At 51.0% G+C, this 12,109-nt stretch overlaps 1 protein-coding gene across 8 annotated transcripts in view; it reads left to right on the top strand.

Annotated features, from left to right (window-relative positions):
* Positions 1-12,109, top strand: part of MTSS1 (MTSS I-BAR domain containing 1) — a 165,232-nt gene that overhangs the window by 149,019 nt on the left and 4,104 nt on the right. For 4 of the 8 annotated variants that reach the window (XM_073794726.1, XM_073794727.1, XM_073794728.1 and 1 more), the window contains 7 exons: positions 1,095-1,202; positions 2,478-2,575; positions 4,860-5,079; positions 8,794-8,913; positions 9,747-9,941; positions 11,221-11,394; positions 11,745-11,907. In XM_073794726.1, the coding sequence (XP_073650827.1) occupies positions 1,095-1,202; positions 2,478-2,575; positions 4,860-5,079; positions 8,794-8,913; positions 9,747-9,941; positions 11,221-11,394; positions 11,745-11,907 (1,078 nt within the window). The remainder of the gene's footprint in view (positions 1-1,094; positions 1,203-2,477; positions 2,576-4,859; positions 5,080-8,793; positions 8,914-9,746; positions 9,942-11,220; positions 11,395-11,744; positions 11,908-12,109) is intronic. The other 4 variants (XM_073794729.1, XM_004314446.4, XM_019932021.3 and 1 more) reach the window with 2 other exon arrangements.

The following is a 12,109-nucleotide window of genomic DNA, read 5'->3' as shown; positions in this document are numbered from 1 at the left end:
TGGTGGAGTCGTTTTTATGGGTGAATAGTTGTCTGCAAGTTGCTGATGGCTGCATGGCCCACTCTATGTTCTAAGCACTGATGGTTCCACTTACTTTTTCTCCCCAAGTCAAGAAGGCCCTGCAGAGTGGTTCTCAAAGTGTGCTCCCCAGGCCAGCCGCAGCACCTGGGAACTGGTTAGAAACCTACATGCTCAGGCCCAACCCAGCCCTACTGAATCCACAACTCTGGGGGTGAGGACCCAGTCATCTGGGTTTTAAACAAGTCCTCCAGCTGATTTTGAGACCCACTGACCAAGCTGAATGCCAAGGAGTGACTGTGAGGTTAATATGGGAAAAGCCGCAGTGAATCAACGCAGACTTATTTTTTAAGTAAATCGGCTGCATGCCTTGAAAACTTACACTGTAGGTGTTCTTGAAGCTGGTAGAAGTGCCCCAACTCCCTCTGCTCAGCCGTAGCAAGATGCCCAAATCCAAGTTCTTCCCCTGAGCGTAGCACTTTTCCCTGACTCGTGCTTCCCTGGTCCCACAGCTGCAGCTTGGTGCGTTGGTAACGTGAATGGCTGTTTCTTCCATAGTTCCTGCCTCACTTGCCATTGATTACGTTGTGGGAAAAAAACAAGAAAGAAGGGGGAAGTTAACCTCCAGTGAACACACATGTGCTGTCACAAAGGGCTATCAGATCTGGACCAAAGCATCTCCAAATAGTTGCCGTCCACTGAAGCCGAGTGACTTCGGGGGTGGGGAGGGCAGGTCGTGGCCTGCAGAGGGGCTGTGCTGCAGGATCCCGTGAGGACACACAGGCGGACCACCCTAGCAGGCCCGCCAGCCCCCAGACACTTCGAGGAAGCCCCACGTGTTGGCTGTGGCCCGTTCACCCCTGTCCCAGGTGCACAAGTCTCTCCATGATCGTGGCTGATTTCGTTTTCCTCTCCACTTCCTCCACAAAAGGGCTGGTAATAGCTTCGGCAAAGATGCATCAGTCCCTGCACGCCTTTTCTGAAAAGCTGAAAGTGTTAGATAGTGTCCCTAATAAAAACAGTTGGATCAAGATGATAAAGTGACTCACTCATAACGGGTTGTGAATTACTTTCAGGAAGAAGAAATCTCAATGCTAGGGGAAATAACTCACCTGCAGACCATATCAGAAGATCTGAAAAGCCTGACCATGGACCCTCACAAGCTGCCCTCTTCAAGTGAACAGGTAGGAGTCAAGGGGTAAGCGTGGGAGAGAAAGCCAAAGAGACAAAGGTTCAAGGCCCTGAGGGTTCCTTGCAGCAATATCTCATTTTAAATAACATTCATGTTTTACACCGTGAAGCATAGTAATCATCTTCCTTAGTCATTATACAGCACCTACTGTGTACCAGGCGCTGCTCTAAGCTCTTTACATAGACTTTCTCTACTATTATCCCCATTTTACAGAGGAGGACCTTGAGGCACTGAGAGAGAAAGTCACTTAATTAGGTAGTTACTGGTAAAACTGGGACTTAAACCAAGCTGTCAATTTCCAGAACCCATGCTCTTAACCATGTGTTCACTGACCCTCTAGAAATAAACTCTGCTAGAGACATGACAGTGGTGTATCTTGGTCATCATTGTGAATCATTCTTACTGAATTTCTCCCATTCTAAGTATGTAGTGCATGAGGATTTCTCTTATCTTATGAACAAGGTGACTTTTTAAATGTTGATTCATTTGGTTCATGTGACATTAACACTGTATCCAGTGGGAAGAGACATATTTGGGTGAACAGGTGATAAATCATGTGCTGGCCTTTGCCTTTTGTATAAAATTCTTATCACTGCCTTGGGAGCCAACTAGGGAGACAAATTTGGGAGCTTATATTTTCCATCCTATGAAATTGTGTTTATCAGACTATAGCCTGCAGGCATTCACTCAGTAAGTAGACATTTATTGAGCACCTACTGTATGAATGGAAGGTAGACCTTATACTCAAACAGCTCTTTGTCAAGTGAGGGAGACAGATGTAGAAGTAATTGTGAAAGAATTGGTTTCTCTTGATTCTGTCAGGTTTTAAGGGTCAAACAGGGCACAATTGACCACTGAATATCAGGTAGCTAAGATGTAATAAGATCAACACATCCTGAAACCATTATTGTCTATGTGGTGGTATAAGCAAAAACCCTACAAATTCTAACCTTGGGTGTAAGTGGCTCTTATAAATCGTTAATGTAACTAACTGTAAATCTTTCTCTTTCTTTTTTGACGGATATGTCGTGGTTTTCCTCCCCTCTTTGCATTAATTATATTTTTGCTTGTCTTAGAAAAAGGATTGTGATGTTGATGAATTGGTACTATGATTCTTTAATTAAAAAAAGATCTTAACAACATGTTTTTCTTTGATCCCCACTCCTCGATGATGGCAGAATTTCGACGTTATGATGGCTGTTAAGATTGGACAGATAATGTTTCGCTTCTCAACACCTTGCTTACCCTCCTGGCTCTGTCCCCTTAGGTGATTTTGGACTTGAAAGGTTCTGATTACAGTTGGTCGTACCAGACTCCACCCTCTTCCCCCAGCACCACCATGTCCCGCAAATCAAGTGTCTGCAGGTAAGTGAGGCCGGGCTGGGCCACTGCTTTAGGGACACAGCATTTTTCTTTATGCTAATGTGAGCATTAGAGTCAGTCTTGAGCTCTAAAATGGCTCATTTGAAACAGGAAATGGTGATCAGGTGAAAGGATCCCATCATGATTTTGGTCTCACTCTTCAGTCTCTGGATTAGTTTCGGGTCATAAGGAAAATCCCATCAGGTCTTAGACCAGTGGCCACAGCTTTCTCACTCAGTGTAGTTGTACGGATTTTCCCATCTTACGAATTCGCATTGGATCTTCCTGTTTAGCAGAGGAAGAAGCACATGGGCTAAAAAAAGGGCAAACAGAGGTTGATTCTTGTGCAGACTCATCTTGCTGTCGCCAGAACAAGTGAAGGCAGTAACAGTGGCTCATGCCCTCATTTGCCCCCCAGTTTTGGTCTCAGGGCTTCATAAAGTAAATAGAATTCTTGATCTGTTAACCACTCCCACCACTCCCATCACTGCTCTGTGAAGCACTAGCGTTACCTAGTGACTCACAGTGAGAATCCATTGGAATAGTTCTGCCATTGGCAACGCCGTTTCCTGGCAGTTTTCTGTTGAGCACCATTCTTGGCTTGCTGACCGCCAAGTTTATTCTCTTCCCGTGAGGGTGGAAACATCCTCGTGCATCATTCCTTTCTTGGTACACTTCACCTGCTCATCTTTTTCTTTGACTTTTCAAAGCCAAACGAATTCCCACTTCCTGTGAATTAGCGTTGAGAGCAAAGAGCAGGATAGATCTGCCGAATCTGTGTCTGGTAATCTCTCTCTGCACATGTGTGCGTGTGTTTCATTTCATATTTGAGCTTGTGCAGTGTACACGGAGCAGGAAGTTCAGACTTAAGATGCTCATCCTGACGTTCAGCAACCTGAAGAGGTTGGTTTCTTGTCATCCTTTGTGCGCTGCGTGTGTGTTCGTGTGTATGACACATCTACTTACGTTTTTTACTGAGGACGTTTTTTGTTTGGTAACCAAGAAAACTCTATCTCGATTAGTGTAAAACAAAGCTGCATAAGTATCTTTTCTTTCTACAGTTTTAGTTTCAATAGAAAATCATGTCACGTGGACACCACCAGTTCTGAGCTTGCTGCAGTGGAATTGCAATGAGCTTTGTTGTCAGTGTCCAAGTGCCCTCCTCTGGCTGACAGGGGGAAAAGCAAAAAATCATGATAATTACCCCTGGCAAATGTCCCCAGTGATTTCCCTCCAGCACACTGCCCTATATCTGTTGGAACAAGTAATTCTGGTATAGAACAGTCACGCAGCCCTAGACTACCTTATTAGCTGTCCGAGTTTGCAAAATTTGACAAGAATCTCTTGCGGGTTTAGGAGCAGAAACCACAAACATCCTAATCCCAGGCTGGGTTGTTTATTTCACGCCTTCTGATGCTTCTCCAGCTGCTCTTGTATGTCATCTCTGCTTGTTTGGACCACAAGACTTTGTCCAGTTTTCTGGGTTTCGTAATCTGAGTGATTAGACAGAGTGTAGGACCTGTCTCTTACGACTGGAAATGGAACGCAGACAGAACACCAGAGGGCATGTGTCATTTTCTGAAATCCTGTTTACTGTTGCATCCTGGAAGCAAACAGCTTAGATTGATGACCTTTAGTCCCTGAAAGCTGCCTGCCTCTTGCCTGGTGTTCTGTTTGCCGGGCCCACAGGTATTTTAACAGAGAAACACCTGTGTTCAGGGTCAAGCCATTCATTAAAGCACCAACTTTGTAAATAAAATGTAAAACACATGGACACAAAGAGAGTCGATTTGCTGATACTCTGTACGGGGGACTCCTTGAGGAGTCTCTGGGTGCCGAGCGATGGTTGGCCGGGTTGACTTTGGTTTCCTGGACCCAGATTGTCCATCGAAAGGAGACGCTTGGGTGTTCCAACCGGGTCATGCTGAAGCCTTAGCGGTTTTGGCTTCAGGGTCACAGTGGTTGCGAGCAGATGAGATGAGCCCTTTTCGTGCCGCGGACATCGGGTCCCCTGGCTTTGGTGGCAGGTGACAGAGCAGAGCTTTAGAATCACGGGCCTCCATCCTAAGGACGCCTCGTTGTGCCGTCGGAGAACTGAGTTTCTGTGGCTGGTGTCCCCCCCACCCCTTGCTCACAGGAAAACACTTTTGTTTACTAGCTTAATGATTGGGTGTTTAGAAAACATGGCTCGCCGTTTGCACTGCTTCTTGGGGCCGGGGGCTGATTGCATGATGTTCTCCCCTGTCGTCCCATGTCGTCTGTCCCCCTTCCCCCGCTGCCCCCGCAGTAGCCTGAACAGTGTCAACAGCAGCGACTCGCGGTCCAGCGGTTCCCACGGCTCCCACTCGCACTCGCCCAGCTCCCACTACCGCTACCGCGGCTCCAGCCTGGCCCAGCAGGCGCCTGTGAGGCTGTCCAGCGTGTCCTCCCATGACTCAGGGTTCATCTCCCAGGACGCCTTCCAGTCCAAGTCGCCATCCCCCATGCCGCCGGAGGCCCCCAACCAGGTAAGGGTCCTTGGCTCCTGGAGCAGCCGCAGCACCTGGGGTCTGGACCACCCTCAGTGGCTGGAACCAGAGAGGGACCTGGGCTTGGACAGACCCCTGTCTTCTGACAGGAAACCTCTGGTTTAATTTCTCATCTCTAGAGGAGCTGCTCTCCTAAAGGGAGAGATACCGTAAGTGGGGGGTTGAAGCTTACGATCATTATGCTGGTGATGGTTGAGTCACTGCATTGATTTGGGGAGTTTTCACATGTACACAGACTCAAAGAGGTTTGGCCACTCCCTGGTGTCCCTGTAAGTGCCCGGCTTAGCGTGATGTAGTAATTAATGGGCATTTGCCAATGGGGGTGGAGCTTCTGTCACTGAACAGTGCCTTGGAGACCTGCCCTGGCACTCTCAGCTTCGTTTTATCAATTTGTGTTGAGAATGAGAAAGCATCTTCAGAGCCCATGCAGGTAGTGCTGTTGGCACCTTGCTCCTGGGAGCAGGGGAGGTGTTGAGTCTCTGACCACAGCTGGGTTAGATGGCGCTAGGCGCCCAGCCCAGTGGGTCCAGCCAGAGCAGAAGGCAGGAGCTGGGCATCGGAACACCCTTCACCTGCTCCCCTCTGTCCTCTTTTTGTGCCAGTGGGTTGGCCTCTAGATTAATAAGCAGCACGACCTACCTGTAGACACTGGGAAACGTGAACCTCCAGGGTGCCTCTCAGCACCATCCGCTGGGGAGCGGTGGCTCCGAGCCCGTCGTGGACATTTTGAGGCTGACCACAGCCTTTGGTTCAAGCTCCTTGGGATTCAGAAGGTCACGTGCTTGTCTTGTTCATCCAGGTATCCAGTTTGCCTGACAGTCACCAGATATCTCCTGTGTGCCAGGCACCATCCTAGGAGCTTCTGCCTGTGTTAACTGTGTAGTCCTGCCAACAGCCACGCAGAGTGTTGTTACCCCTGTTTTGTGTGGAAATGGAGGCTCAGAGATGTAACGCAATTTGCCCGAGTCGCACAGTTATGTGACCTGCAGGTTGAGGATCTGGAACCAGGGTTTCTAGCAACTGGTCCAGCACCCTTTCTGCACCGCCCTGGCCATAAGGTGCCCCTGGCAGAGTGTTCTGGGGAGCACTCTACGTAGAAGAAGCATCTGAGGTGTTTGGGGAGCCTAGGTCACTCGCCTGACATGGCTGACATCGGTGAACCCAGAGCTGCTCAGCCCGGTGCTCCTTTTGGCATTTTACAGCCGTCCCCAGGGACTGTGGCCTCTCTCTGTCTTCCTGGGGTCGACACTCAATTTCGAATGGAAACGCTTGGAGCCAGAGCTGCAGCTTTAAGTCCTGATGTGCTTGGGGTGCTTTGGCTCAGTCTCTGAGGGGTCACCACCTGTCCCCTGTCCGTCCCCACTATGTGTGGCGCTAAACAGCACCTGCATGTCTTGCAAGCGGAGAGTGAGAGTGGTCAGAGGGGGAGCAGGGATTTGCGGTTCCTCGAAGGCTTTTCTAATGTGCAGCGTCATTCTGTGTGTGTTTTTAACAACTGACACATTAACAAAGTATTGTGCACTGACACTGCTTTCTAAAAAAAAGAAGCTGTGTGTTCCAGCCTTGCTGTGCGTGTGTGGATCAGGCTGAATGAAGCGGGCTTTCTGTCTCCAGTAATGTCGAGGGAAGCGGAAGGCAGCTTGTTGGGATTTACTGAAATCTGAAAGCCGGTACCCAAGCTATGCTTGACTAGCAACTCCAGGGTAGTTTTAATAAACTCAGGGATACTGCAAAATTTAATTGAGAATTCTGTTTTTTAAAAAAGCCATTACAGCTGCTTCTAAGGCAGAGGGGAAATTTAAGGAAATTGTACACATCACACAGGCCAGAGGGTAGGTACAGTCTCCTGGAGGAAGTAGTGTTACCTTAATTTGGGTGGGAGGAAGGAAGCAAACGTCTGAAAGGGGGCGATCCCTCAGGTACACGGATGCAAGTGGATGCCACGTGGCAGGATGTGTTCAGAATTCTCCCGTTTTCCTCCACTCTGCTCTTTTCAAATTATGCCATGTGTGCCCAGGAGTCATGGACCACGTGTGCAGCTAGGCTCCTGCCTAGAACCGTTCACTCCATCAAGGCAAGGAGTTCTTCAGGAAAAAAATGAGTAGAAGTCAAAAGAAAATACGAACCTGCAGTCCTGGGGTGATTTACTGGTTCTTTTTTCAAACTGAACACATTTGAGTTACAGGAACCAAAATAAATAGTCCTGGTAAATTACAGTGATAACTGATTTTTATTTATAGTTGATTAAGCACTATATACAGAGGTGTACACACACCGTATCTCATTTAATCTTCATCTGATAGATATTATTAATCCCTATTCTAAAGATGAAAAAAAAATTTGAGGTTTAGAGAGATTAAGTCCATGGTTCCTTGACTGGGAAGTGGCAGAAAAAAGACTTCAATCTGAACCTTCAGACTTCAGATCCTGGATGGCTAACCAGACACCGAGCTGGGGAAGTGGCCAGAACCTCCACCACGGGGCCTGGCCTTGCTTGGGCTCCTCGGAGCTGCATGCATTGTGGAATGCCTTTTCAGTTCCTTGCTCTTGCAGGATGGGAGGCTAAGGATCTGTCCTTTTGTAGGAACATTTCTTTGGCGGGTGAAAGGGGTGGACAGAAACACGGATCTGGCTTCCTTGCCAGTGAATACAGGGACACTTCCAGGGAAATAGTAGAGAAGACGCAGACTTCCTTATACAAATGGGATGAGATTGCAGTTAACAGTGAAGAAAACTTAAAGCAGATACCTGGGTGGGCCCAAAGCACTATCCTGGGGGACCCAGTTACATGGAAGAGATATGGTCATTGTCACTCATCCATTCAGCACTTTTAAACACCTGCCACATGCCAGGACAGGACCAGAATGTCACGATGTAGTGGTGAGCTAACAGGCAGTCTCTGCCTCTGCTGAAGGTTAGGAGCTGGGAGCGGTTTCCCTGGCCGACACCGGGAGACTGGCAGGGACTGGATGGTTAATAAAATCAGGCTGAAGAGATGTTTTCGCAAGCCAGACCTCCTTTCCGTGATGTCCCAGAGGTCGCCAGGGTGCTTCATTTCTCCCTATGCGGCCACTGGAAACATTGCCCTAACCACTGGGATTCACTGCCTCAAACCTCAGAATCACTCCCCAGGCAGAGAGACCTAAAATCATGTCTTGTGAAGATGCAGCTTCATAGCTGGAAGCCACCCACATCCAGAGGTTGCATGGGATGAAGGAAGTGAGTCCAGGAATTAGGGCCATTCTAGGCAGACATGGAGCAAAAACCCAAGTTGGGGGTCAGTCCTCTTGCAATAACGCCTGGACACCTGAGAGATGTAAAAGTCATGGCATCCCTTGGGCCCTGGGCCTATGGCACAGAAAGAAAGGCCCTAGAGAACACAGGGAGTCCAGCGCCTTGACCACACTCCCCTGAACCAGGCACACACACAGATGGTGGGGTTCTGGGGGCCTTGCAGTCCGGCAGGTCTGGGGCTCGCTGGGTCTCATGCTTCCTTTCCAGGGCTCGGAGGCCTCTGTGTTGGTGCAGCTTTGGGGGAAAAAGTAACCCTAACCCTCTGCTTCTCTCATCCTTCTCTCTTCTGTATGCATGTCTGTCTCTCCGTGCGTGCCCTTCTCCCCTCCTGCCCCCCCCATCTTTTTATTTTTTATGACCGTCCTTTTTCGGTGGTGTGTGGCCCCTCCCCGGCTGCAGAACTCGTCCAGCTCGGCCTCCTCTGAAGCCTCGGAAACCTGCCAGTCCGTGAGCGAGTGCAGCTCGCCTACCTCAGTCAGCTCAGGCTCCACCATGGGCGCCTGGGCGTCCACAGAGAAGGTGACCGGCTGGGGTCCCAGCCTCTCCCCCATCCCCTGCCAGCTGCTCCCCGCACAGCCGCAGGAACCTGGAAACTCAAAATCTCCACCAAGCGTGGCCCCTCTTGGGGCCAGAGGGAGGGACAGGACTGAGGGCTTTTTCCAGAATGGGTGCCTGGCCCTGAGCAATGACCCTGCGGTCGTCCAGAGGGAGAGAAAGGGGTATGGGGAACTCGGAGGTGTGAAGGCTTCTTCCCAGGACATGGATGGCCATCCGTCTTCCCCCCTTCCCCTCCCCTGCACCCCACCCACCATGGCCTCCTCTTCACCGTGCCCTTGGATGTGACACTTCACTGCGTCAGAGGCTGTGTGCTTTCCTGCCTTATAGTTGCCATCACCCCACCCTTCACCCTGATTTGGAATCTCCTGAACAGTGATGATTTTGGAAACCTGGAATGAACAGCTTTCAGTTGACGCTTTTGAATTTTAAAATTTGCACAATGAGATGAGCGAATCACCGTCACTGTGAAATTATTAGTGAAATAATCGAAAACCATTGAGAGCACCACACATTAGGGACACGGATCATTTCCAAACTATTCTAAAATGTAGATAAAATATTTCCCCAACTGAATACTTGGTGTCAAATATGCAGGCATTGTTTGCACCGTAGCTAGCGCTTTTCTCTCGCATCCTGGACCATCCATGAGTGGCAGAGCCCTGATGTTTGTTTTATTTGCAGATATTCAGATCTCCCCCATCCCTTGAATGTCAATGCCATCTTGTATCTCCACACTCATCCTCTTATATTAATTTTTTTTTCCTTTTTTCCTCCCTTTTTTTGTTTGTTTCCAGTTGTCTAACGGGTTTTCTCACTATAGTTTATCAAGCGAGCCCCACGTGGGGCCCGTAGGGGCGAGCCTTTTCCCTCATTGCCTGCCCGCCTCCCGCCTGCTCCCTCGGGCCACCTCTGTCCACCTTCCAGACTACGCTCATTATTACACCATTGGGCCCGGCATGTTCCCGTCATCTCAGATCCCTAGCTGGAAGGTTTGTGTCTCTCCGCCCTCCTCTCGCCCTCTCCCCCGTCCCTCATTGCCTCTGTGCTCACCCCCCTGCTGCCCCACGATTCTCACCCCACCCCACCCCACCCCACCCCTTTCCTCTCACACTCTGCCTTCTTCCCCATAACACCTCCTCCCTAAGTAAATTCCCACTGGGGAGAACTGGAAAGCAGCAGGCAGCGCTGAGACGGGTATGTCCACACGGAGCTGAGATTGGAGGAGCTCCCTTTAGGAGACACCAGTTAACCCCTGTTAGACCCCAGTAGACCCAGATGCGGCATTGCAGGGAAGTCGCTCCCAAGTTGTAAGTCCAAGTTCTGCCCTCCTGGGGGTTTCCTGAGGGTGTCACTGTTACCAGGGAGGGACTCTCCTCCTCGGCCATGTTCCCCAGACTGTTCCCTTAAACCCTTACTGGGCCATGGTAACAGAACCATGCCCCAAAATACGGTTTGGCTTATTATGTTTTATCTTAAAGTACCTGCAGACTTTATTTTTAGTCTTAAAACATGTTTGCTTTAATATAAAAACGAAAAGTTTTTATATTATTTCCTAGCAAGTCTGATTGATGCCAGGAGGATGTTCTACCTTTATTTGGAGAGGAGGTCCCTAACTTGAATAGTAGGCCCCTAGGCGGCCCGCCATCTCGAGCAGGCCTTGACTGCCTCCCTCACAAGTGGTGCGGACCCCTCAGAATCTTTCTTCTGGCCCAGGGGCCTTCCCTTCCTCTGTGAGGACCTCAGAGAGTACATCCTGAAGCGCCCTTTGGGGCAGTTTCCCAGAAGTGAGGTTCAGCCTCAGGGAGAGTGGCTGAAGTACCTTTAGCGCCCCCTGGTGGCCACTCCAGGCGAGTGAGGTCATTTGAGCTGCTAGGCCCCAGCAGGGGGCCCCAGACATGGGAAGGGAGGGCCTGGTCCCTGGGGATGTGCTCTCCACTGGCCGGTGCCTTCAGACACCATAGGCAGTTGGTCAGTTGTTTGATGGCTGTAACTAAGAGTGTCCCTCAGGCTACCTGCCCCCTTGTTGCGGGTTTTCAGTCTTTGGGCGGATGTGAGGAAAGGGCAGGTACCCAAGGGACCCCCAGAGGATTTTCTGCTCCCTTCTTCTAGTGCCGGGTGAGGGCAGAGGAGGGGCTGCTGGCCTGTCCCAGCCTGAGCTTCCCCCGAGGGGGCCAGCTACCTTCTGTGGGCGGGCAGCTGTCTGGAGGCTTCTGTGGCCTCCCGGTGGAGGCAGAGGCCCTGGCACCTGACCACACTTGTTCCACTTAGGACTGGGCCAAGCCAGGACCTTACGATCAGCCTCTGGTGAACACCCTTCAGCGCCGCAAAGACAAGCGAGAGCCAGATCCCAGCGGTGGAGGCCCCGTCGCAGCGGGAGGCACGCCCACCGCTGCCGAGGAGGCTCAGAGGCCGCGGAGCATGACCGTGTCGGCCGCCGCCAGGGTGACGCTCTTGTTCTCTACAGCTGGCTGGGCCCCTCGAGACCTGGCGGGGGCCACGTGCTGGCCAGCAACTGGAGGGATCTGAGCCCCTTTCTCCTATTCCCTGTTACAGCGTTTAGAAGGCCCCAAGGGAAGGTCTTGTATGGGAATTAGACTCTAGAACTTTCTAGAGCCTGGGTAGGGTCCAAGCAAGTTGGCGGCCCCCTGGGCCCACAGACAGTGGTGGTCACGGGAGCAGAATAGGAGTCCTGTTGAGGCCCCCACTGGACGAGGAGTGCAGAAAGGCTGGGGGTATCAGACAGGGAACTCGCGGCCCCGGTGGCTCATCTGTCTCTCTCCTCCCACCTGCAGCCTGGAGAGGAGATGGAGGCTTGTGAGGAACTGGCCCTGGCCCTGTCTCGGGGCCTCCAGCTTGACACCCAGAGGAGCAGCCGGGACTCGCTTCAGTGCTCCAGCGGCTACAGCACCCAGACCACCACCCCCTGCTGCTCTGAGGACACCATCCCCTCCCAAGGTAGGAGAGCCTGAGCTTTCCAGCCGGGCTTCCTGAGCAGTGCCAGGTGAGGAAGGGGGCCCTCCCCGCTGGGAGGAGGCAGACGTGCGAGAGTCCGTCCAGCCACAGTAGAGCATCTTGGAATGCTCTGGAGGGCTCGTCTGTAGTTGTCGGTTCACTGCCATGCAGCAAAGTGGCCAGATTTCACAACTTGGTTTCTCAC

Source organism: Tursiops truncatus, chromosome 17 (assembly GCF_011762595.2).
Source record: "Tursiops truncatus isolate mTurTru1 chromosome 17, mTurTru1.mat.Y, whole genome shotgun sequence".
Taxonomy (NCBI): domain Eukaryota; kingdom Metazoa; phylum Chordata; class Mammalia; order Artiodactyla; family Delphinidae; genus Tursiops; species Tursiops truncatus.
The sequence above is the reverse complement of the archived record's forward strand: the minus strand, read 5'-3'. Positions and strand labels throughout refer to the sequence as shown.